This window comes from Gopherus evgoodei, chromosome 12 (assembly GCF_007399415.2).
Source record: "Gopherus evgoodei ecotype Sinaloan lineage chromosome 12, rGopEvg1_v1.p, whole genome shotgun sequence".
Taxonomy (NCBI): Eukaryota; Metazoa; Chordata; order Testudines; family Testudinidae; genus Gopherus; species Gopherus evgoodei.
Window position 1 is genome coordinate 41313556 of NC_044333.1, and position 24362 is coordinate 41337917.

At 57.3% G+C, this 24362-nt stretch overlaps 4 protein-coding genes across 7 annotated transcripts in view; 2 read left to right on the forward strand and 2 right to left on the reverse strand.

Annotated features, from left to right (window-relative positions):
• HAS3 (hyaluronan synthase 3) overlaps positions 1–11674 on the forward strand; it is a 33517-nt gene extending 21843 nt beyond the window's left edge. For both annotated transcript variants that reach the window (XM_030581302.1, XM_030581303.1), the window contains exons 5-6: positions 9237–9240; positions 11663–11674. The gene's annotated coding sequence lies outside the window, so the exon portion shown is untranslated. The remainder of the gene's footprint in view (positions 1–9236; positions 9241–11662) is intronic.
• On the reverse strand, positions 684–3945 carry DERPC (DERPC proline and glycine rich nuclear protein). Its single transcript, XM_030581301.1, has one exon. It carries the CDS (start codon positions 3924–3926, stop codon positions 1722–1724), a length of 2205 nt encoding a protein of 734 aa, XP_030437161.1. The 5' UTR covers positions 3927–3945; the 3' UTR covers positions 684–1721.
• Positions 3902–7922, reverse strand: CHTF8 (chromosome transmission fidelity factor 8). 3 transcript variants are annotated; one of them, XM_030581308.1, is made up of 5 exons: positions 7803–7922; positions 6595–6696; positions 4714–4750; positions 4349–4466; positions 3902–4147 (listed from the first exon to the last, which is right to left on the reverse strand). In XM_030581308.1, the coding sequence occupies exons 3-5, from the start codon at positions 4734–4736 to the stop codon at positions 3923–3925; spliced, it is 366 nt and encodes a 121-aa protein (XP_030437168.1). In that variant the 5' UTR covers positions 4737–4750; positions 6595–6696; positions 7803–7922; the 3' UTR covers positions 3902–3922. The 3 variants fall into 3 exon arrangements, with proteins under 3 accessions (XP_030437168.1, XP_030437167.1, XP_030437169.1); XM_030581307.1 differs by having other exon boundaries at positions 7775–7922; XM_030581309.1 differs by lacking the exon at positions 6595–6696 and having other exon boundaries at positions 7775–7922.
• UTP4 (UTP4 small subunit processome component) lies at positions 7974–19400 on the forward strand. Its single transcript, XM_030581300.1, has 16 exons — positions 7974–8191; positions 9005–9196; positions 10145–10229; positions 10893–10982; positions 11410–11621; positions 12013–12184; positions 12292–12383; positions 12852–12948; positions 13864–13928; positions 14767–14889; positions 15151–15310; positions 15816–15922; positions 16164–16259; positions 16815–17000; positions 17733–17843; positions 19195–19400. The coding sequence occupies exons 1-16, from the start codon at positions 8033–8035 to the stop codon at positions 19309–19311; spliced, it is 2064 nt and encodes a 687-aa protein (XP_030437160.1). The 5' UTR covers positions 7974–8032; the 3' UTR covers positions 19312–19400.
• The last annotated feature ends 4962 nt before the right edge of the window (positions 19401–24362 follow it).

Here is a 24362-nt window from a genome sequence, read left to right on the forward strand (position 1 = left end):
CGCCCCACATTACGGGTTGGTGTGCCAGAGCAGAGTGGTCACTCCAGCTGCGGGCAGCGCATCCAGCCTGCAAGTTGCTGCAGCAGGAGCTTTTTGGCTATATGGCTCCTTGTGCCTGGGCCTGTTAACGAGCGCACTTAACAGGACACCAGCAGGGACTAATGTGCCACCGCACCAGGCTGCTCCTGGCCAGGCAAATGCTGAGGGCTGGGATTCCAGCAGCTGGGCCAGGCAGCTTGTCTGAATCAGAGCACAGGTGGGCAGTTCCCTCAGGAAAGGGGATGCCCCCAGCTCCCAGTGCTGTGATCAGCAGAACACGGCTTGCTTTGCACTCTGCATTGGGCTAATCCTGGCAGCTCTGCTCCCAGACTTCTGTGCTGTCTTCTCAGGGAGGGCCCCCGGGGCGTGTACTCTGTGGGCTTCTGGAACAGGTGCCTCCCTGCAGCACCCCCCTTCCCTCCCCTCACTCCGGTGCTAGGGGGAGGGAGCATGGCATACGTGGAGGCCTGAGCAGGGACCTGCCTTTGGATCTAGACCACAGGTATGTGCTCCCTCCTGGGTCTGGGAGAGCAGCTTCCACGCCTGCCCAGTCCAACAGTGTCCCCACATTCCTTGTGTCTGGTCTGGCTGCACCACAGCGGTCTCCCCAGGGCCTCTTTTCAGGGCAGAAACCTTACGCCAGGTGACTTACTCCATTTAATACAAGGTTTTTAGGAGACTTTTGTAGCGCTTTGATATTTACACTTATTGCTACCATTGTTTGTAAATCTATTTATTTTTTACCTGCATTTTTTCATTTTTTTAAAAGGTCTGTTTTTATATCACAATGGATTTGTCATAATAAAGAGATTTGCACACAGGAAGGCTGGGGGAGTATCTTGGGGGGGCAGCTGCCTTCTTGGCCCTAGAACTGAGTCCCCACCCATAGCCAGAGCAGCTCTGCCAGGAGCCTGGCTTGGTAACTGAGTGCCTTCCCCAGGGCCATGTTCATGAGCAGCAGGGCCACCTCAGCCTACGCTCCTGCCACCCAGGTAGGGCCACTTCCGCCCCAGCCTTGCCCTGGAGGGGTCCAAGGGGGGCAGAATTCCCAAGGGTTTACTCCAGTAGCTGAATAGCAGCTGCTCCATGCTGCAGTAAGGAGGGTTCAGTGTCCAGCGTGGCCCTGTCCCTCCTGGCTGAGGCAGGGTTGCTGTTCCTGTGGCACTGGGATGACATAGGAGCCAGTGCAGGCCCACTGACCTCCTGTCACTTTTATTCAAGGGGCAGGAAGAAGGAACACAAACCCAGAACAAAAGGTCAGTTGGCTCCTGCTGAGAAGGAAAGGTGATGCCACCTGCTGTCTCCAGCAGCAGCGGCGTGGTCAGGGTTACACCAAGGGGCCTGCTTCAGAACAGCCTCCTGTGGCTCATTGTTCCAGTTCCAAGCACTACGGCCAGACCGAGATGGGGCCTCCTGGATTCCCTGTTGTGCAGCAAGGTGGTAGTGCTGGAGTCACTGGGCCTGAGATCTGCATTCCCTGAGGAGTGCGTCACCCAAACACAGTGCTCCACCACATCTAGGAGGACGAGGGGCTGCTGGCCTACGAACCCCTGGAGTCCAGAACCCAGCAAGGCTCTAGGAAAAGCTGAGACTGTGCTAGGTCCTAGTTTGTTGGCAAGGCAGGTGGCAGGAGTATGGCTGCACTCTTGATCTTCTCTCCAGGGTAGGGGGTCAGGAGAGAATCAGCACCATCGCAGCCTGGCTGTGTTGTTAATGGGAGATGACAATGTCCCATTAGGAAAGAGAACAGCTGGGTTCACAGCCATGGGGCCAGCAGGTGTGGGGAAGGGAGTTGGGTTTAGCCCCAGGGGGCCAGTTGGCCTAGGGCAGGGAGTTGGATTTGGCCCCAGGGGGCCAGCTGCTTTGGAGAAGGGGATGGGGTTCATGCTCTGGGGCTCACCCACCCTGGGGAACGGAGTCCGGTTCACACTCTGGGGACCAGCTGCCCCAGGGAAGGGAGATTGACCCAGGGGACCGGTAGGTCTAGTGTCCAGCATGGCAGGCCCCTGTGTGATGGGAGCGGTGTTCATGCCCAGGGAGCCAGTTGTTCTTGGAACTGGAGCTGGGCTCATACCTAGGAGGCCACCAGCCCTTGTGCTGGGAGCCAGATTCATGTGCAAGGGTGAGCCAATCCCTGCAATGGTAGCTGGGGTTGCACTTGAGGGTCCTCCTTCCCTGGGAAAGGGGAACGGATTCATAGATAGGCTGTCAGCTGGTCTAGTGGTGAAGAGGCCAGTCCCCCTCGGCATGGGAGCCGGAGCCGGGCCCGGGCCCAGGCCCAGGACTCCAGTCCCCCTCGGCATGGGAGCCGGGCCCAGGCCTCCAGTCCCCCTCGGCATGGGAGCCGGAGCCGGGCCCGGGCTCGGGCCCAGGACTCCAGTCCCCCTCGGCATGGGAGCCGGGCCCGGGCTCGGGCCCAGGACTCCAGTCCCCCTCGGCATGGGGCCCGGGCCCAGGCCTCCAGTCCCCCTCGGCATGGGGCCCGGGCCCAGGCCTCCAGTCCCCCTCGGCATGGGAGCCGGGCCCGGGCCCAGGCCTCCAGTCCCCCTCGGCATGGGAGCCGGGCCCGGGCCCCGGTCCATGGCTCCAGTCCCCCTCAGCATGGCAGCTGGGCTCGGGCCTAGGAGGCCACCTACCCTCACAATGGGAGCTGGGCTTGGGCCCAGGGCTCCAGTTCCCACTGAGATGGGAGCTGGATTTGGACCCAGAAGACCACCTGGCTTGGGGATTAGAGCTGGACTTGGGCCCAGGGCTCCAGTGCCCCTTGGGATGGGAGCCGGACTAGGACCCAGGAGGCCACCTGCCCTTGTGATGGGAGCTGGGCTTGGGCCCAGGAGGCCACCTGCCCTAGGTACGGAACCTGGTCTGGGGCCCAGGGCTCCGCTTGCCGTCGGGACGGGACCTGGTCTGGGGCCCAGGGCTCCAGTTGCCGTCGGGATGGGACCTGGTCTGGGGCCCAGGGCTCCAGTGCCCGTTGAGATGGGAGCCGGACTAGTGCCTAGGAGGCCACCTGCTTTAGAGATGGGAGCTGAGCTGGGGCCCAGGAGGCCACCTGCCCTAGGAACAGGACCTGGTCTGGGGCCCAGGGCTCCGGTCACCGTCGGGACGGGACCTGGTCTGGGGCCCAGGGCTCCGGTGCCCCTTGAGATGGGAGCCGGACTAGTCCCTAGGAGGCCACCTGCTTTAGGGACAGGAGCGGGGCTGGGGCCCAGGAGCCCACCTGCTCTTGGAAGAGTAGCTGGGTTCTGGACCACAGCACCCGTGCCCCTGGGGGTGGAAGTTGGGCTAGTGCCAAGGAGGCCACGTGTCCTTGGGGTGTGAACTAGGCTTGGGCCCAGGAGCCCACCTGCCCTTGGTAGGGGAACTGGGCTTTGGCCCAGGGCTCCAGTTCCCAGCAAGGTGGGAGCTGGGCTAGCACCCAGGAGGCCACCTGCCCTTGGGAAGATAGCTGGGTTTGGGCCCAGGGCTCCAGTGCCCCTTGGGATGGGAGTTGGGCTAATGCCCAAGAGGCCACCTGCCCTGGGGAAGGGAGCTTGACTTGTGTCTTGAGGTCGGGTCCCCCTTGTGCTAGGAGCACAGTTCTGGCCCAAGCACATGGCCCCGCCTGGCATGGGAGCTGGAGTTGTACCCAAGAGGCCACCAGGCCTTGGCAGGAGATCCTGGCTCATGTTTTGGAGTTCAACCCCTCTCGGGATGGTAGCTGGGATTGTGCCCAGGAGTCCGGATGCTCTAGGGAAGGGAGCTGAGTTTGCCCCCATGGGACCAGCCCCTCTTGGGAAGGGAGCTGAGTTTGCCCCCATGGGACCAGCCCCCCGCCCTCGGGACAGAAGCTGGGCTCGTGTCCAGGGGGCAGGTCGCTCTCTGGTATGGGGCCGGGGCTCTTTCATACTTTCTTGGGCACGTTGGTGATGATAGGCTTGGGGCGGGTTTTGAAGAGGAGCTTGGTCTTGATCAGAGCAGTCACCAGGTAGTGGGCAGCTGCCCCTGTGGGGCTGCGGTCACAGCCGTGCTCACTGGCACAACGTTTGGTGAGGACGGCGAAGGGCTTCTCCAGGTGCACTACCTTCCCATAAAGAATGTGATGGCCCACGATGAGCACAGGGACCCCCTTGGGAAAGAAGAGATAACAGGCACAGGGTCAGAGCCCTGCAGGGACCAGGCTCCCTTCCTTTCACTACAGCCTCCTTACCCCTTCCACAAGAAGATGCATCTCAGAACCAGGTGCAGCCTTTGTGGGAGCTGACTTGGCAGAGGACTCCCTACAGCTGCTCTCCCAAGCCTGTAAGAAAGATAAGGAAAGCTCCCTCACCTCTCTGGTGTAATGCAGGTCTCCCAAGAGGTTTCCAGCCAGTCTGGTGCTGTAGCGAGCCTCAATCTCTCCCTGCAGCTCCATCAGCACCCACTCTGCCAGGCCATCAGCCTCATCACTGAAAGCAAAGGGCTGGGGGTTACAATGTCCTAAGGGTCGAAGGGCCAGGACAGAGGCTCCACTACAGAAAACTGTGGCAAGCCAGTTCCACCAGCTCTCTGGTTTCTGTGCAATACCCAGGTTTAGACAGTGCCCTAGGGCCTTGCTGAAGCATGTTCAGACCCCAGTGGGACACAAGCTAGCTCAGAAACTGACAACTCATCACTTCCTAACACTAGCACAGGAAGGAGTCGTGCCAAACTCACCTGGAAATCACAATCTGCACCATGCTCCGCTTCTCTTCTGCAAAGCGAAGGAGACACAGATTCATCAGCAAATGGGGCTGAGGGACCAGGCACCTGGGCTGAACCTCCTGGGCCACTAGTGTCTCACTAGGTGAGAAATGACCACCCAGTTGTACCTGGGGAGGGGAGGAGTCCACTCTCGCCTCACTGCCAAGGCTCAGTGTTTGAACCACTTATGGCACAGCCCCCAAGAGGCCCTTTGACACACAGGCTCCCTCTGTGCCCTAAGCAGCCCTTCTGACGGGAGCTCCCCATTGCTTCACAAGGGGGAGTGGTGGGTTGAGCAGATTAGTTTGTATTTTACTGCCACCTACTGGCAAATTCAGATAATGTTCCTTTACAGCTACAATGGATGATGAGTTATGAACAATAGAAGTGGCTCAATGTTGTGCTCCCCAAAACAGCCAGAGGGAGTCTCCCAGAAGCAGGGACAATCACCAAGCACATGGCATAATGACCTGACTGCAACGTTAGCAAGTGGCTGGCACATACCTGACCCCTGAGGTTACACTCCAAACCACAATATATTTGTTTGATTGTAACAAACAACTGAAGAGGCTGGACTACCAGATGGGATGTTCCAAGATCATTTTCACTGGAAACAACCAATGGGATTTGAACACAGGCAGACGAGTGACTAACATGTGGCTCCAGCAGGCCTCCCTTTTACACAGCACCACGCTGTCTCAAAACCAGTTTGCTTGGATGGTCACTGTCATGTCAGCAAAGTGCTTAGAAGAGGCATTCTCCAAATACCTTATGGATAAGCAAGATTGTGTAGTTTCCTTGGCTGTAAATAGTTTGACTCCTGTCTTTTACTTCATTATCATTAGCATGGTGGGCCCTGGATCCCAATACCCCAGAAAATGAGCTCAACCAGCCCAGACTGTGAACATTCTCCTGTAAAGCTAGAATTAAACATTCTTATTGTCTGTAATTCAGGTAGCCTGAAGTGTGTGATGTGAACTCCCCCAAACTATTCAGCAGTGAAAGCTGAGTCCATGGGAGTTTGCAGGGGAAATGAATTTACACTAATATCTCAGACTTCCAAGTATTAAACTCCACAGAGGCTAATTCATCATTTCTTGGAGATGTATTTATTGGGATAAACTCATAATAAAACATACTGTTGCAAATTAAAACTGGAAAAGCTCCTTTTGCTCCCACTGAGTCCATCTCCCAAGGGCCATGGCAGGAGTACTCCATGCAGGACATTCTCTAGTGCTTTGTCTGATCTAATTTAAAGTTCCTCAAATGACAAGGTTTCTGCCCCTTCCTTGAGAGTCTTCCATGGCCATATACATCTCACTGGCCCTAGCTCTTTCCTTACAGTAACTTAAATTCCCCCTTGCTTAATTTCATCCTATTCCTCCTATGTACATCCAGCTGTGCGCAGGAAAGTAATTTCTATCCCTCCTTGGTGTTTACACTGTTTAGATACATGAAGATTCATGTCCCTCACCTTTGTCACATAGCCAAGTTAGTTCTTATATTCTTCCCATATAAATTAATTGCTCCAGCCACTTTTTTCTTATCTGAATTCCTTCCAATTTATTAATATCTTTTTGACAATTTGGTGCTCAAAATTGAATGGAACATTCCAGGTGTGCTTGCATCAGAGTTGTGTAGAAAGGGGCTAATTTAAAATGATTATTAAAAAATTAAACAGATCTATCTTATAGCACTTTCCATCCTGAATCATTCCAGCCTGCATTACAAATTTTAATTACATACACAGTGGAATCACAACACCAGCCACTGCAACACAGCCACCTCTTTGGTGGAACAAGTAGATGTTTGACTTGATTAGTGGAAATCTTTACTTTCTAAAATGTAACTTACTTTCACAGAATATCCTTATTCCCAGGAAAGAGAGTTCCGTTACTAATAATTCTCCTTTCCTCTGCCTCTTGTTGGCATTCGCTACAGCCAGACTTGAAACTCCTGCATAGAAACACTCCCTGTTTGCAACTGCACATGAAACATCAGACTCCCAAGCCCTCTCATGACCCGCCTCCTATTTAATCCTCCAATACAGTCATTTTAATCAGGAGCCAACCATCTTGCAATGAAATTAAGGGTGTGGGGAAATGATACTTCCTGGGGGGACAGTATAAAAAATGAATGTGTCCCATAAAACTCAGTCAATAGTGTGACTGGGTCCACGTAGTGGGTGAGGTGCTCTGCAGGCTGCTGTCCTGAGCCGTACACAGGCTCAGTGTGACACAGGATAAGGGAGGGCTTTAGACCTCAGCCTGGGAATGGTGGCCACAGGCTGCACAGTTCTCTTCATGCCACACCCGAGTGAGGTTCTACCCAGCTGTATCCTCATGCCTCTGCTCTCCTTCCTGCAGCCTGGCTCAGCCCCCTGCTCCTGCACCAGCTTCCCTAGCCCTTCCCTCACAACCCTCCCTGATCCTTCAACAGAGCCCCTTCACTAGCCCCTCCCCCACCACCTGCCCAGAGCCCCTTCACTAGCCCCTCCCCCACCACCTTCCCAGAGCCCCTCCTCATCACCTTCCCAGAGCCCCTTCACTAGCCCCTCCCCCACCACCCTCCCAGAGCCCCTTCACTAGCCCCTCCCCCACCACCTGCCCAGAGCCCCTCCCCCACCACCTTCCCAGAGCCCCTTCACTAGCCCCTCCCCCACCTTCCCAGAGACCCTCCTCCAGCCCTTCCCGCCTCATCCTTCACCAGAGCCCCTCCCCCATCGCCTTCCCAGAGCCCCTTCACTAGCCCCTCCCCCACCTTCCCAGAGACCCTCCTCCAGCCCTTCCCGCCTCATCCTTCACCAAAGCCCCTCCCCCATCACCTTCCCAGAGCCCCTTCCCTCACCACTTTCCAGAACCCCTCCCTTAGCAACCTCCCAGATCCTTCAACTGAGCCCTTCATAAGCCCCTCCCCCACCACCTTCCCAGAGCCCCTCCATCCCCACCCTTCCCGCCTCATCCTCCCCCGAGCCCTTCCCCCACACCAACATCCCTGTACCACGGCCCCTCCCCCCGCCGGGCTCCACCGTCACCTCTCGCCTCAGGGTCCCTCGTCCCGACCTGCAGGGGGGCCGCCGACGCGGCAGGGCCTGGCGAGGGAGCAGGGGGCTGCCTGGTCTCCCGGCAACAACCGAACCTCCCGCCGCTGCGCACTTCCGCTCGGCCGGACCCTTCCCCTCGCTTCCGGTTCCGGGGCGCAGGGCGCGCACGTGGGGGAGCAGGAGGAGGCGGAGCTGCCCGCGGCTGAGCGGGGCCGGGAGACGCTCCGGTTCCCGCGGGCCCGCCCCGGGATGGGGGAGTTCCAGGTGCACCGGGTGCGGTTCTTCGCCTACATGCCCGCGGGGATCCGCTGCCTGGCTCACAGCCCGCGCTCCGCGCGCCTCGCCCTGGCCCGCACGGACGGCGCCCTCGAGGTCTACAACTTCGCTGCCAACTACTTCCAGGAAAAGGTAACGGGCCGCCCGGGGCCGGGGGGTCCCGCCTCCGGTGCACCCCTGGGCAGCCCCCGGCCCCAATCCAGCCTGGGCCTCGGGGAGAGAGCCGGGGGCAGAGGTGAGCCTGAGCGCCCGCTGGGGCGTGCGTGGGGCCGGGGGAAGGTCTCAGGGCTCCCCCCGGAAACCAGCCCCCCCCGCTCTGGGATTTCACCTGCCCTGGACGAAGTCTGGGCTCCCAGGGCACCCTGAGCGGGCAGCTGGCAGCGTAGCCTCGTGTGTAACACGCGGTGTTGAGCAGCCCTGAGTGTCATTGGCTTTGTTGGGCTTCAGCTTCTCGCTCACTGTGGAACGGGGGGGCTCTCCAGCGAACCCAGCAACCCCCTCCAGTGAGCGAGACTTCATACAGGGATGGGCGTGGAACAGTCCTGGCCCCTGAGGGCCTGGGAGCTGCTCAGGATGGTGTTCCGGGTCCTATTCAACCGTCCGTGCTCGCCCAGGGCCCAGTGGCTTCGCTGATCTGGCCATGCGTCAGGGGCTAGTGGAGGAACTTGGGGCCCATCCCAGCAGGCAGCGCTATAGGGAAGGGTACAGCTGTACTGCCTGCCTGAGAGTGACTAACCTCTACTAGCTGGTGTATAGGGAGCAGTGGAGGGGCACTCAGCCTGGGCCCTCCCATTGGGGATTGAGGTAGGGGAATTCCATAGGAGCAGGGGATGGGGGACACAAAATGAGACTTTATCCTTATACGGTGCTCAGATGTGGGCTGTCTGAGCCCGGGTGGGTTCCAGGGGAAGCGGGATGGTGTGATTCATCCGTGCATCTTTTCAGGGTATCCCAGGCCATGAGACGAGAACCACAGAGGCGCTGTGCTGGGCCACTGGGGATCGGCTCTTCGGAGCAGGCCTGGGCGGAGACGTCAGCGAGTATGATTTAGAGAAGTTGCGAGTCAAGTACTCCCTGGATGGCTTTGGGGGCCCCATCTGGAGCATGGCGGCTGATCCCAGTGGCACTCAGCTGGCAGTGAGTACTCTGGCTGGAAAATCCCAGGGAAGCCTGCCAGCTCTGTAGCTTGGTTCTGCCATTGGGCCAGGATGTCACTTCTGGCTCCTGCTGGCCTATGGAGCAGATGAGCTCTGCCTCCCTTGCTGCTGCTCCCAACTAGCAAACTCCCTGGTGTTCTGAAACCCAGGTGCATTCTTGAATTGTCTTCAGTGGCTATGCTCCCGTCCAGCCTCACAAGGCATGATGGACTGGGTCTGTGCCGGGCAATGGGACTGCTTGGTGCAAGCCGCAGACAGTGCTGAGATTAGGGGAGGGAGAGAATCATACATGTTGGTTGCAGGGAATGATAGAGTGGGGACTGCAGAATCTTCTTCCCTCTGTTGCGGGTGGGTGTGCTGAGCCCCTTCCCACTACCACAGATCACAGTGTGGCGTAGGGACTGTGGGGCTCCCCGCCCCTGCTGCTGGTAGCTGATGAGCTGTGAGCAGTGCATCTTGGGGGGGCATAGAGAGCCGGGTGGCTGGCATCATAGTTGAGTGGCGGTGAGATGTGCCCTCGAGGCCCAAGGGCAGTTTGTTCTCAAACTACTTCAGCACAGAGTCTGGGCTGCCCAGCCCCGGGCCCTTCCTGAATGCAGAAGGGGCTGAATGTAAATCTCTGACAAGCAGGCAGCAGCATTGTGGAGATGGCGGTAAAGGAGTTCTATGCGCTAAGCAATACTCCTCACCAGACAGTGGGGCAGGCCAGGCTGGCAGTGTGGAGCAGTCCTGGCCTTGCTGGGTCACTGTGCCAAGCACTCTACTGTGCTGGGACCTGGAACTGACTTTGCTTCTGAGCGTCAATGGTCAGGCAGTTGGGGAGCCCGTCGCTGCCTGCCCTTGGCAGCAGACAGGTGGGGCATGAGCCAGATAAGGGCTTTAATCATCTCTCTCTTGTGTTGTCTCCACGCTCACCTGCCCTCCATAGGTTGGCTGTGAGGATGGGTCAGTGAAGCTTTTCCAGGTCTTGCCTGATAAAATCCAGTTTGAGAGGAGCCTGGACCGGCAGAAAGGTAGATTCGATGGGGACAGAGCAGGGCAGAGGCTGATGGAGGAAGCTGTGGTTGGGGGGAGTGATGGAGGGAAGGCTACAGAATCTTCTTCCCACTCCCTTTAGATGCCCCAAGCCTGGTTCTCTGCAGCTCTCTCTGCCCTGGGTCAGCTGTGGGACTTGTGTTCTCCATTCCAAAGAAGCAACTAAGATGAGTTGAATCTGCTCCAGGTGGGACCCGCTGCCACCAGGGAGCCCTCTAGAGGCCCCACACTGAGCAGCGGGAGTCACAGCTTGCCCTCTTCCCCAGTCAGATGGCCATGGATGGGGTCTTGTGGGCAGAGGGCAGTTAGAAGGGACATGTGGTCACTCAGGAGTCCAGGATGTGGGTGTGGTGAAGGGGAGGCTGGTGCACACCTCTCTGAGAGAAATGTGCCAGCCTCCCATGGATCCAGCTAGCCCTGCTTCTGAACTGTCCTCTAGCTTAGCCTGTCCTAGCCCTGTACCCTCTCCCCTATTGGGAAGGCACAGCGCCTTCTATTTCTGTCACCCAAGGCTGGAGTTTCTGCCCCATGGCACTGCAAGGCAATCTCTGAGCGCAGGCTTGCACTGAACGTTGGGGGTGAGGGGCATTGGTTTGGGTTGGCTCACGTGAGATCTCCTTCCTTGCTGTGTAATTCTCCAGGGCGTATCATGTCCCTTTCCTGGCATCCCTCCGGCACCCGCATTGCTGTTGGCTCCATCGACCTTCTCCGAGTCTTTGACGTCAAATCAGGTGACTAGGAGTGCCCAGCAGAGGCGTAGAGGGGAGTGTTAGCGTCCAGGTCCCCTGAGTGCCAGATGTGCTGGTAGGCTGTCCCCTGAGCACCTCCTGTCCACGTGGGCTGCATGCTCGCCCTCCCATTCCTGCAGCCCGGCTGCTGACTCCCTTCCCCCAGCAGAGTTCAAATGTCCCAAACGGAGCCAGCTGTGCCCTGTGGACTCCATGCCAGGTGGGGTTGCTGGTCCATGTACCGGGCATTCCTGATGCAGCTGAATGGGGCTTCTGAGCAGATCGCCATGGAGGAGAGAGACTCAGAGCCTGGCGTATCTGTCATGTTAGCAAGGGGCTCAGCTCACGCACCCTGCCCTGACCCTGAGCTATAAGCTCCCCATGGCCCTGTCCCCCTCTCCTCTGCTATCCGGGGTTGTCTGATTCACAGGCCATGCCATCCAGCGGATCCTGGTGGACCGGCACCCTCAGGGGTTGTACCGCCGTGAGTGCGTGGTGTGGAGCGTTGCATTCCTCTCCGACGGCACCATTGTCAGCTCTGATTCGGTGGGGAAGGTGCAGTTCTGGGACTCGGAGAAAGGAACCCTCCTGGAGACCCACCCAGTCAGCAGCTCGGCTGTGCTGTGTCTTGCTGTGTCTGAGGTAGGAGGGGCCTGGCGGCTCCTGGGAGGCCCCGTGCGTAGGCTGGGCAGAGGGGTGGTGGCTGTGTGGGCTCTGCGCAGGGAGGCTAGTAATCTGGGATCTCACCCCTTATCTGCAGCATCTTCTGTGACACCGGTTGACCCAGAGCGGCTTGGCCAGGAGCCATCCCCACCTGATTAAAGGGCACTGCAGGCTGCTGGGGTGGATGCTGCCCTGGCTGACTGGCTTGGAGCTCGCCCGTTTCCCACCCTCTTGGGCCAGGGTGCAAGGAGCTATTGGGCTCTGTCCAGTACCTGGTGGGATGGGGGTTCACGTCCCCACCCTTCCCTTGGCACTGCCCGGCCCTGCACTGTCGGCACAGCGAGCCATGGCTGTTTGGTTTCCTCCCCAGGAAGAAGACAGCATTGTGGTGGGCACTTCGGAGGGGGCGGTGTATCAGTTCCAGCTGCTGCCGGTGAAGTGGGGCAGTGCTGAGAGCAAGTGGGTGCGGACGAAGCCGTTCCAGCATCACACCCATGACGTGCGGGCCGTGGCACACAGCGCGACGGCCCTCATCTCTGGAGGTATGGGGCGAGGAAGCTGTACCAGCCTAGAAGTGGGGCTCTGATCGCGCCTGGCTTGGCTCAGCACAGTTTAGCCACCTTAGTGACTCCTCCTCCCCCTCCTCCAGGCCTGGATGCCCAGCTGGTGATCCGCCCACTCATGGAGAGGGTGCATGGAAAGGGCTATGATGCTGTCCTCCGGAAATTCACCTTCCCCCATGTAAGTGCTGCACCCCATGAGCTCTGCCTTGATAGCCCTGCTCACCAGGTCCCCTTGCCACAGCCATCAACTCCTGTTTGCAGGCCTGTGTCACTCCTGCTCTTGGAATTGCTCCAGAGCAGATCCTTCCCTGTTGGAGTGGCAGCCTGGTCCCTCTTCGCCCTTCCTGGTTCCAGTGGGGTCACCACTGATGTGCTGGCTGGGTATGGCCCATGCCGCTTGCTGACCTGCTGGGGAGAATGGGCATCAGAATGTGCTGAATGACAGTCTGGAGCACAAGAGGTGCCTGGCCGGCTTCCCACGTGCCGTGCGCCGATTCTGTGGCATCTGGGTGCCTGTCACCCCGGGGGGTTCTGCACCCCCAGGTCGGAGCTGTGCGTGCTGGGCTGTCTGCCCTCCGACCTGGCTTGCCTCACCCTGCCCCGTCACCCAGGGGCTCAGACCTGCCTGACTCTTGATTGGTTGCAGCGACGCCTCGTCTCGTGCGCTAAGAAGGCCAGGCTCCTCCTCTTCCAGTTCCCCCAACACCTGGAGCTCTGGAGACTCGGAGCCACCGATTCTGCAGGTAAGACCCCGTGAGGGCTCCCAAGCTCTGATTGAAAGCTGAACCTGTCCTTGGGGTCTGGCAGAGTGAAGTGCCCGAAAGGGATTTTCTAGCAAATCCATGAAACAAAGCCAGTGCAATTCCTAGGGGACAGGTGTCCACGTCACCAACTCCCTTCTCCCCTGCGGGCTCTAACCGCTCCCCTCTTGGCAGAAAGGGCAATGATGGCTGTGCCTTGTCAGCATGGCCCGCAGGAAGTGCCCACTGCTGCCTGTGTCTCTGGAGTGTGTCAGTCTCCAGCAGGTGCCTCCAGCCTGGAAAAGGTTCCAAAAAGAGAATGCTCTTGGCCTAGGAAGTCGAGATGTAGTTTTGTGACTGGAGGGTTAAAGAGCCTCTGCCTTGGCCCCGCTGGGACTCCCAGAGCCTGGAAAGGGCCTAAATGGATTGGCTTCAGCGTAACCTCTTGCCTGTTAATCGGCTGTTTCAGCCACGTGCTCGGGCCTGGGTAGCATCCTGACAATTGACACTAGGAAGCGTTCCCTGCTCTGGGCACAGGCTGGTGCCACTCCCCTCTCTTGCTTGCATGTGGCCAAGCAGAAATCATGTGCTGCCCACATAAAACCACTGTACTCAATGTCACTCGACACACCAAATCCCTGCTGTGCCAGCATGTGTCACGGGGGGTTGGCACAAGTGCTGGGAATGGTTCAGTAGAGTTGAGTGTGGCAGAGCTGAGTCATGGGGTGGGCATCTCTATGGGTAAAGCTCCCCGTCCTGCTACGGTTCCCAGCATCTTGGGTGGGGTGCTGGGTTCAGGCTAGGACGGATCATCAGCAAGTCTCTCCCTGTCCGTGCCGTGGGGGAGTCGGTAGTGACCTGAGTTGTGCAGAGCTCCTCAAGCAGTGTCACACTAAGTGCTCTTGGTTCTTCTCCCAGGGAAGGATGGTGATATCCTGCCAGTTTCCCGTGCCCCTGAGCACTTGCTGCAGCTGAAGAGCAAGGTAAGGCTGAGCAGCCTCTCCAGAGGGGGTGCCACCTCCCTGTTGCCCTGGTGGCTGGGCCTGGCCTAGGCCCCAGCTGTCCCCAGCTATAAGTTTTCACATGTGCTGTGCCTGCCTGGCCAGATCCCTGTGTGCAGGGACGCCCTGGTAGCGTGAGAGTTACAGGAGAGTCAGAGAGAGTAACAGCGAGCCTTTCTCAGTCTGTGGCCTCCCCGGCCCAGGGTGCTTCCAAGTCGCTGGCGGGTGCTGTGAGGCAGGAGCACATTCTCTCAGAGCCCTGCTGCACTGCGCTCCCTCGCGGCCGTGTCTGCTGTCGAGCCCCCCTGGGTACAGGAGCTAGGGGGTGCAGAGTGGGTTACTGAGGTGCAGAAGTAAGCTTCCTGCTGTGCCCGCGGCTCAGCCGCAGGGGGCAGGTTGGGGGCTGGAACGCTCTGCACAGAGCGTCGGGCTCTGACAGCAAGCGGTGACCTGGGTGGTGGGGAAGGCAGGCCCCTGCCATCCCACTGGCAGCTCCCTCTCTCTCTGTCCGGCCCTGCCTACTCCCTCTTGCTGGGACGAGCTGCAGCTGATATGTCTGGTCACTGAGAGTCCTGGTCCCAGAGGGACCCAGCATGTGTCAGTCCCACAGCGAAGGGCAGACGCACCCCATACTCCCCAGGATGTGTGCGAGAAAGGATGGCTGCTATGGGACTCCTTCCTATGGGGAGAGCCCCTCTGACCTCCGCAGTGCAGTTCTGCTGGCAGCTGTTCTCAACCGTTAAATGAGGGCACCCGTCTGCGTGTGGGGTGCAGGTACCTTTGGGGCCAACCCAGCCTCAGCACTCTGTGTGGTTCCCAGGGCCCTGAACACATCTGTTGCAGCTGCATCTCGCTGTGTGGCAGCTGGATCGCCTATGCCACGACCTCCAGGCTTCATCTGCACAGAGTGCACTTGGAGAATGGCAGCGTCAGGGTCAAGAGGGTGAGTACAGGCCCTGCTGTCGGGCTGAACCTGGGCGTGGGGGCTTGTTCCTGCCCTGACTGAGGGTCGCTGATGGGTTCTGTGGGATTGCGGAGTTGTAGGATGGAGTGGGGGAGGGGAGACAGCGATGGGAAGGGAAGGACCTTGGTCCAGTGCCCCCTTGTAGCCAGCTGGAGAGCCATGGAGCCCTGAGCAGTGGGCGTGCCTTGCCATCTGCACGTAGGAAGTGAGTGCTGATTCTGCTCTCCTGCCCTCTCCAAGGTCTCCAAGGTGCCCAAGCTGCTGTGCTCAGCCCACCAGCTCCTGTGCTCCGCCGACTCCACCAGTCTGTTCGTGGCCTCAGATCAGGGTGCCGTTCATGTCCTCAAGCTCCTGGAGCCAGGGCGCTGTGGGCACCTTCAGACCCTCCGCCCAAACTCAGGTATGCGCTCCCTGCAGCTCCTGTGTGGCTGCAGGTGGGAGCAAATTTTGAAGGATCCCCAGCCCTCCCCAAAGCTGTGCCTGAGGCCGTAGGGGAGGCTAGCCCTGGCCTGAGCCATTCCAGCCCCACTGCCTTCCCTGGGGCTTTGCTGCTGGGGGGCATTTTTCCCCTGGGGTGCCCTATGAATGCCTACCCCCCATTGAGATGCCCAGAATGCCCTGGAGCTGCTCCCCCTTGCTCCTGAAATGGAGCGTGTCTCGTCCACACTCCCTCAGACTCTGCCAGGTTTGCTCGCCAATCTGCCCCGAGTGCCCTGATGTGACCTCTGCAGAGGTCACTATGACTAGGTGTGCACCCCTAGGAAGAGCCTGGTGGGGGGCAGAGATCCCTTATGGCTTTGGACTGGGGTTGGATTTGGGGTGCCTTCAAGTGCCCTGCACCTCCATGGGCGCCAGAGAGGAAACGACTGGTGCTGAGCAGTGCGGCCGCTCTGACTCTCCTGCAGGCAGTGCCCAGGCTGTGTACCTTCTGACAGCGAGCGTGGATGGGGACTGGCTGGCTGCTGCTAGTGGGGACTGGGAGATCAACGTCTACAGCCTGAGACACTTCAAGGTGAGAGCTGTGGTGGGAGGGCGAACCTGCATGTGTTTGGGGGTCGCTGTAGCCGGGAGACCAGCTGGCTTGGTGCATGGGCTCCTTTGGGGCTCTCTTGCTGCATCACTGCCTTCCAGAGGGCAGAATCCTGGGAGTCTGTGCTGCGATCAGTTCATTGCTGCTCGGACTGTTCAGACACAGCGAGCCTGGCCTTCCAGTCCCGCGGACGTCCGTATCTCACCCTGTCTTCTCTTCTCAGCCCCACTGCACGGTGCCTGTGTATAACTGCGCAGTGACTGCCCTGGCCATTCATCCTGTGACCAATAACCTCGTCATCGCCCACTCAGACCAGCAGGTAGGAGCTGTCTCCTGCACAGGCTTTCCATTCTTGCCTGCTGCTCCGCTTCCTGTTAACTGCCTGTGCTTGGGCGCTACGGAGTCCATGCCCCCAGGGCGCTGTTCCTTGTGTCCAGGCTCTCAGGAATGAATGCACCCCGTAGACTGGTTTGTGGGTCACTGTTGCAGTCGCTGGAGTTCCAGTTTAGGGACGTTGGTATTTACCAGCCACAGCCTGGGTGTGAAGTTGGCAACATCTGATGTCAATCCCGTGACAGGGAACTCTTCCTATTGTGGGCACCATTCTGCTCACTGCCAGCAGAGCGGTTTGGAGGTGAACTGGCCAGGACAGGCCACCAGTTGCCTCAGTCCTGGAGGGGAGGCTGGGTCAGGTCAGCCTGGGCTGTGGGGTGGTGGAGCAGCCTGGCGGTTCCTGTAGTTTTACACTGAGGTTGGTGCTGACTGCTCATCTGGCCTTCATGGGAAGGGTGGAGGAGAGACTTGGCCAGGGGTATGTCCGGCTGTGACTGCGGCTGTAATCCTGCTTCTTCCTGTCCCTCCCCGTGCTCTGCAGGTGTTTGAATTCAGCATTACCGACAGAGAATACACCACGTGGAGCAGGAAGGTGCAGCAGCACGGGCTGCATAAGGGTTGGCTGGAGCGGGACACGCCCATCACCCATATCACCTTTAACCCCAAGCAACCAGCGCACATCCTCCTCCATGACACGTACATGTTCTGCATCCTCGACAAGTCACTGGTGAGCCCTGGCCCTGAGTCGCTTCTGGGAAGCAGCTTGTGGTACAAGGTGGAGCGAGCAGGGAAAGCTGTCCTGCCAGTTAGGGCCTCGCCCCACTGATCAAGGGACGTTCCCTGGAGCGCAGGGCGATTGGCATCCCCATGGGCATGCAGCTGCGCAGAAACTCCTGTGACTTGCACAAGCTGCCTTGTTAGCAATGGCCATGTCTGGCACCAGCAGCTAGGGCCTCCTGGCTGTCTGGGAAGGGGAGCAGGGCAGGGTGGGGTGCAGGGGAGTATGTGGAGTGTGTGTCCCCAGGGGCTTTCCTGATACTTTTTGAAGTGGCTCTTGTAGCCGCTGGTGGTGCTCAGCCTTAGGGTGGCAGGTGGGATGTTAGTTTGCCAGTTGGTTTGGGAGGGGTGGCAGAAGGTTGAGGAGTAGTGCGCTGAGTGTGCACCCGCACAATACAGGGGCTTGTCCTGCCGTGTGCAGGATGGGGAGCGCACCCCGTTTGCAGCCTCTTTAGCATAGCCTGTGCCAACAGACAGCTCCCCAAGGGGCTTTGATCTCAATATAATGGCTGTGCCTGTGTGGTCAGCCTTTCCCACCAAAGCGCCCCCCCCCCCCCCCGAAAAGGATACTTTGTTGGGTGGGAGCAGCGGGAGGAATGGACCAAACAAAGGGATGGGAGGCTCTGTGGATGGTGCTGAGTCCCTGGAAGGCTGAGACGCCTACTGTGGGCCTTCTCCCCAGCCTCTCCCTGATGATGCAACCCAGCTGATGAATCAGACTACCTTGAAGCAACTCTCAGAGAAGGCCAGGCGGGGCTGTGCTCATGCCTTCAAGATCTGCAAAAAGTACCAGGTGAGTGTGCTAATGTGAGGGCCACTTCTGGGGAGGGATGGGCGGCTGCCTGCTGGGCCCACAGCTCACCACCTGCAGCCGGGTATGGGAGCCAGGAGAGCTTTTCCTTGTGCTGAAGTTCACACGTGTGCTGGGAGGTGCTGCACTGCAGTGCTTCCCTAGTAGGATGCTTACTCCCCGGGAGGCTAATGCCAGAGCTGAGATTCCAAGCTGGCAAGATCAACCCCTGGGTGCCCTGCTAGCTGGCCGGCTCTGGAAACAGCAGGATGGTGCGAGAGAGCTGAACTTGATGCCCATGGGTTTTGGGGTGGGAGTCACCGCTGCTGCAGCTGGCTGACACATGGAGCTTGGAGCAGGCTGGATACACCTGTTCCCTGTCAGTCAGTGGAGGGAGGTCTGGGATCTGTTGTTGGAGGAAGACTGGGCCTCTCTAGCTCCTGAACTCCCCCCAGGGTCAGTCAGTTCTCACAGGGGACATGATGCTGATGGGACAGCATCCATAACACACACACGCACACACTTTCTCTCTCTTTCTCACTCTGGTGCTTCGTATGAAACACAAGTGCTTGAAACGTGCTGCCAGCCACAGGAGTCATGTGTAACTCTCACTCCATGCCTGACCCTCCCTCCCTCCTGCAGGGTCTTGGGCAGTAGTGGCAGATGCTTAACTCCCCCGGGATCTGGTGCTGTGTTGGATCTGCTTCTGTTAGATGTTCTGACAAGCTTATGGCTTATCTCTGAGCAGCCATCCCCACCTGCAGCTGATCCAGACCAATTCTTTGGCCTTCCTGGGTGCCTCCTGGAGAGAAACGGAGTCCTGCTGAGAGGGCCTGAGGCAGCTCTTGTGCCCAGGTGTTTCTGACGTGAAATCTCCCATGCTTGGGATGGTTAGGGAGGTGGTATTGCTCCTCCCCAGCAGTACAGACCGCTGTGATCTCCCAGGCTCGCTTACCAGCTGCTGGGTGTGTATTTCTATGATCAGCGTCCCTTCTGCCTGCTCTGTTGCACAAACCTCTTGAATCTAACCAGAGCTGCCTTGCTGGAGGCTGGTCACTAGGGAGCAGTACGTGCCCATCCCATTGACCTTACACAGCAGTAGGTTGAGAAGACCTGATTTGAGGTTATGGGGCTGCCTGGTGCAGGGAACTGCAGGGTTTCAGAGGATCTTAGGCTGACAACTGCAGAGGGGCTCACTGCTCCTGCTCCTGGACCCTGTGACTAGGACCTGGTCTGGCAAGGCTCCTGGAGAGTTGATTCATGTTACCGCACAGGCTCTGGGATGCACTCGGCAGAGCTGCTCATGCTGTTCCGAGAAGAGCTTTAATCTTGTCTCCCTCTTCCTGCCCTGCAGCCCCTGCTATTTGTGGACCTCCTGGAGGAGGGCTCCCTGGTGGTGGTGGAGCGGCCCCTGATGGACATCAAGACACAGCTGCCCCCACCTGTCCAACAGAAGAAGTTTGGCACCTAAGAGCAGAGCTGGGTGCTCTGCCCATGGAGACTCTTTGTACTGTTGCTTCCCTGGGGACCCTGGTAGTAATAAACACCTGCTGTTCTGTAGGCTTGTGCTGGTGAATCTCCTCTGCCCTGTTGGGCTCCCTGCTTTCCTAGCCACTGAGATGGCTCTAAGGTCAGGTTCCCCAGAAGGGATGTGTGCTGGAGGGATGGGCCCATCAGTTCTCCTGGGGCTTCTCTCATCCCCAGCTGACCGAGCAGAGGCTGGACCTGACCCCAGGCCTCACTTCCTGGAGGGTTACACCAATCTCTCCCTCTTTTTTGGTAATCGTGGACCCCAAGCTCTTGGTCGGCAGTGGCTTTATTACTCTAGATGCTGGCGCTCTTCCTGCGGCACTGACAGCCAGCAGCGGGGCTGGTTCATGGGCACTGGTGGGTCTGAGTCTGATCCCAGAACTGAGACTGGAAAGGAGCTCTGCTCACCATGGTTAATGGGGACAGCAACATCCGCTGGTGGCTCTCGGGACTGGAAGCCCCTTGAGCCAGGCTCTGCTCGATCCCTGTCCCAAAAGACCTTCAGCCTAACTTAGATGCTGGAATCCATTTTGGTGGCATATTTTGGACCTTTCCATCCACTTCTCTGTCTTGCTGCTGGGCTGCTCGCTATGGAGGGCATTGGGGGGGCTTCTGCCGGATGTAGTCCGTTCTTGCTGAAATTCATACCAACAAATATAGCCACTTTGACTGGTGCCAAAAACCCTGCATCGAACCAGATTTCACACCCAATTCTCCCTTTGGACAGTGACTAGCTCTGACGGGAGGAGATCGGGGTGATTGGAAGCAGACCAGGCCGGAGTTCTTTTAGCTGGTGACCTGTACTCAGTAGGTGCCTGTACCTGGGGAGTGGGTTTGAACTGCAGTGTCTGGTGCATGTTACTGTGTTTGTGGCTCCTGTATGGAACGCAGGTGCTCACGCAATTTGGGTTTGGTTTGTGCCCAATTCGCTGCTAATGCCATGATCCAAGTCACTGCTGCCTGCCTGGGCAGGAACCTCGCTTAGACCATGGAACTTGCACATACCAGTTGGCCGCTTTCGTGTGCAGTTGCAGCAGTTGCCTGTGCAGATTTATGGGCAAGTGTACAAATCTGGGCCTAGATGAAGCTGCAGGCAATTACACAGTAACTCAAGAACACTGACTGGCTGGTCTCAGCGGCTCTGGGCTAACCAGACTCACACATCTACTCCGGGCACTCACACACAGACTTCCCAGCCTGTGTGAGTGCCCGGAGTGGATGTCAGTGCTGCACGTACAGGTAATGACTTGTTGCTGTTGTGTACATGCTGTAGCTACCTGGCTCTCGCTGCCTGTATTCACATGTCCTACCCCAAAGGTAGCTGCAGGCAGCTCCTTGTCCCCTCCAGGCATCTCACCCCACCTCCTCCCCCAAGCCCGGTGCCCTCCCCCTCCCTCTGCGTGCCTTTGCACCTACATAGTTCAGCATAGCCACGTGCACCTTGACTGGTGGTAAAAGACCCAGTTCTCTCCACAGTGGGCGTTGTATTAGGCAGAGCTGGCCTGAAATGTTACCAACTACATTTTAAAAGGACAGTCTGGTAGTAGCTTCTGTCCCAGACCGTAGACAGACTTCCATCTTGCCCCAGAACCTGGACACTGATCTGATGTGTATCTGGCTCAATAAATGATTACGAGCTATTTAAACCCCATGTTGGACACCCCTGTTCTACCCCAAAAGTTCTCAGCTCTTTTCATAGTGTGGCTTGTGCTGTGAATGCCTCCCTTCCATTTATCACTTGCGCCCCCGCCCCCCCCCCCCCGGTCCTCCATTTGCCATCATTTAGTCCCACTTCCCATCCCATAACCTTCCTCTGCCAACTCCAGCAGATGTTTACATGGAAGAGAAGTAGTAGGAAAGTGTTAAGGGATGTTGGTTGTCTTGTAATATGACTGAACAGCTGGGCTGGAGAGCCAGCCCCATGGCAGCAGCCACTGCTTTGCTGACCGGTCTGAGATCTGCTGTTCTGCATTTTCATAGCTGTTAAGGGTGATATTTTGAACTCTGGTGCAGAAACAAGCAGAAAGATGCCCGCTCAGCCTTTATAGATTATCAAACAGCACCCTGGTTTTCTTTGCAGGCCCCTCTAACACCACGCCAGCAGGGGGCACTGTTTCCTTAGCTTTTAGGATACTGCTAAGGAAAGAGGAGAGGGGGGGTTGAGTTGCTCTCTCCTGAGATGTACTTGGTCCTGCCTCGATGCAGAGGGCTGGACTAGATGACCACTCGAGGACCCTCTTAGCCCTGCACTTCCATGATTCTAAGATGCTGTAAAACTGAACATGGGTTTTCTGGCCAAAGCAACAGACTTGTGCAAGGCAGAGTAAAGGACTGTGTGGGTGGTTCCCTCTGGGCAGTCAGCTTGTTACAGCTTGGTAGGTGTCAGAAGGAAGGGAAGTTAATTCACAAAATGTGATGAATGGAGGTATGCTCAGGCTTGCAAAACCTTGATCACTGTGAGCTTGAATTTCCCTGCTGATCCGTGAAGTGAGACAGAGCCCAAGCCTGGTTGCAAATGGGGCATCATCTTTAGGGCTCCATGAGTGCTCCCTTCTCCCCCCAAGGGGATGATACTTAGTCAGATTGTGTGACTGCTGCCCTCTCTGCTCTGCTGTGCTGGCATTTCCATTCATCTCCTTTTTCAGAGGCTCTTATTTTGTCTTAATTCCCCTCCTGCTGGAACTCAGTGTGGTATGTCACCTTTTAACCAAGCACCACTGCAATCCATCTGGCCTTCCAGCACTTGCGAATATTGTGCAGCTGTGTTGGTATGGGTGTAACAAAGGCCAGCCCTTGGACTGAGTTACAGCATCATCTGTCCGGAGGAGGAGGAGGCAAGAGCTCTTTATCAGAACTCATTCAGCAGGCCCTGGTAAATTACAAAATAGCAGCTTGGCAGATGTCTTCAGCTCCAGTGAAATTAGATGACATTTCAATTCATCTGTAACTCCCATGTCAAGGCAAAAGCTCATGTGTGCTGAGAGCATTTGTACTAAATAGTGAATCAGATCAGGTCCCTGCCTACTTACACTTTTCAGCAGGAAACCATAGTTGCAAAGAATTGCTTTGTAGTGTAGGTTGTTCCACCTACAGTGGAAAGCAGCCTCCCCCCATAGGCTACCGCCCTTTGGTGCTATTTATACATTTGATCAACAGGAAGGATGCCTAAAACAAGCCTCCAGTTACACAGGGGCAGTAGTTGCTTTCCCCAGCTTTTTTGGTCTCACACAGCAATTGTGTTAACATTCAAACCCTGCGATGCTTGTAATTCTGGAGTAGGCAGTCCTGATACATTGTAAGTAATTATACCCTCTATTATAATTTGTTTGTGATAACTTCATCCTGAAGCACTTGACATACTACCTATTAAACATGATACCTGTCTTATAAAATAGTATCCCCAAATCCTAGTAATGGTCATTGCAGCGGTTATTGCTGTTTGTTGCATGTAATATTTAGCAGAGGTCTGATGTGCAAAAGCACCTGACTGTGCAAGTGAAACTTGTATCTGCTGCTGTTTGAGCCTAGGACACGGGGAGGGAATGTCGTTTACTCTTGATAGATGACTTCTTTAACTGAGTTTTTCCTAGTACTTTGGCCAGTTGATTTCTAAAGCAACAATGCCTGTATCTTGCCTCTCCCCCCGCACTCTCCAGAAGCCCTAGAACTGCTCTAATTCACAATTCCCTTAATTCTCATGATTGAGAATGGGGTGTCAATTTAGTGTGGTTATTGCTTCCTGACCCCTGCAATCACAGTCCACTGGGCCTCAGTGCTTAGAGCCCAAGGGCTGGAAGGAGTCTATTGTATTTCCCTTCTCTCAGTAGGTGTCCTCAGGAGTCGAGGATCACCAGTGGTTACATATGCTTGAGTTAAAAATAGTGCTCCTGGTCTGAAGGAGCAGCAGCCAAGGCCTAGCCTCAGGCAGGAAGTTAGCAAGCTCCAGCCTGCACTACTCTCAAGTGGGCCTGCAATGAAATTTCTGTCTTAATATTTTATCTGCTGCTGAACTAATGCCATCTGTGTAAACCTGGTTATGATCCCCTTGCTCAGGGCTAGCTTTTTCCTAAAGCAAGAAACTGAAGCAAAGTAAGGTGATCGGGAATCCCCTTAGGTGTTCCCCTCTAGGCTTTGGCTACACTCTGGTTCTTCAAGAGGGAAGGACCTAGTGGCTATATTCATATCCCTATTTTCCCCTATTATTAATACTGTTTAGCCTTGTTTCCGACCCGTGCTACAGCTTTGATCTCTAGTAGTTGGGTCTTATCTCACTTCCACTCTGAACGGGCTTTTGGGGTAAGAAGGGCTGTCTGGACTTCCACAGCTGGGTCTCCAATTCCAGCTCTGACGTGCTCCAGTCTCCAAGGGAGATGGTATTTTTTCTGCCATAGCTGTTCCCTGCCCTGGACTCAAGTCCATCTTGGTTCTTAGTGCCTCGGGCAGGGCTAGGAGGACAGAGGCAGCGACTCCCATGTGGGTGCTGAAGGCAATGCCCCTGGCCGTGGGGTGGCAGCTCAGGTGTGACACGCTGAGGGAGGCCCATCTTATGCAGTTGGGGAGTCTGATCTACAGCGTGGGAAGGGCTCCTGGTGTCCATCTGCTGGGTCTGGGGTGGACAGCCCAAGCCCGGCATGGGTGGGGCTGGAGCAGCTGCTGCCCCGGGACGCAGTGTGCATGGGAACCCTGCTGGGATGGGGTCCGCTACCTCTCCTCTGTGCCCGAGAGCGGGGGAAGGGCAGGGGTGGGAGGAGCCTGCAGCAGAAGCCCCGCCCCTAGCGACCGTGAGGCTTTATTACTATAAGCCCCGCCCCTTACAGCCGTTCCGGCGGGGGAGCCCTGAGCTGGTGAATCCCGCCCGCTGCTGCGTCTGGCGGGGGGCGGAGCTCAGGCCTGCAGACTCGCCCCTTCCCGCTCCCCACCAATCGCGTGCTCCCATCGAGGCACTGCCCCGCCCCCTGCGGGGAGGAGGCCGGACGGGAGCGCGAGCCTGGC

Bases quoted from the DNA above. Each gene is read 5' to 3' on its own strand.
- DERPC (XM_030581301.1), bottom strand. From the start codon at position 3,926: ATGAAAGAGCCCCGGCCCCATACCAGAGAGCGACCTGCCCCCTGGACA.
- CHTF8 (XM_030581308.1), bottom strand. From the start codon at position 4,736: ATGGTGCAGATTGTGATTTCCAG. The intron at 4,467-4,713 runs GTGAGTTTGGCA...CTTTGCTTTCAG, and splicing joins GTGCAGATTGTGATTTCCAG to TGATGAGGCTGATGGCCTGG. The intron at 4,148-4,348 runs GTGAGGGAGCTT...TTCTTTCCCAAG, and splicing joins ACCTGCATTACACCAGAGAG to GGGGTCCCTGTGCTCATCGT.
- UTP4 (XM_030581300.1), top strand. From the start codon at position 8,033: ATGGGGGAGTTCCAGGTGCACCGGGTGCGGTTCTTCGCCTACATGCCC. The intron at 13,929-14,766 runs GTAAGGCTGAGC...TGTGGTTCCCAG, and splicing joins TGCTGCAGCTGAAGAGCAAG to GGCCCTGAACACATCTGTTG. The intron at 14,890-15,150 runs GTGAGTACAGGC...GCCCTCTCCAAG, and splicing joins GCAGCGTCAGGGTCAAGAGG to GTCTCCAAGGTGCCCAAGCT.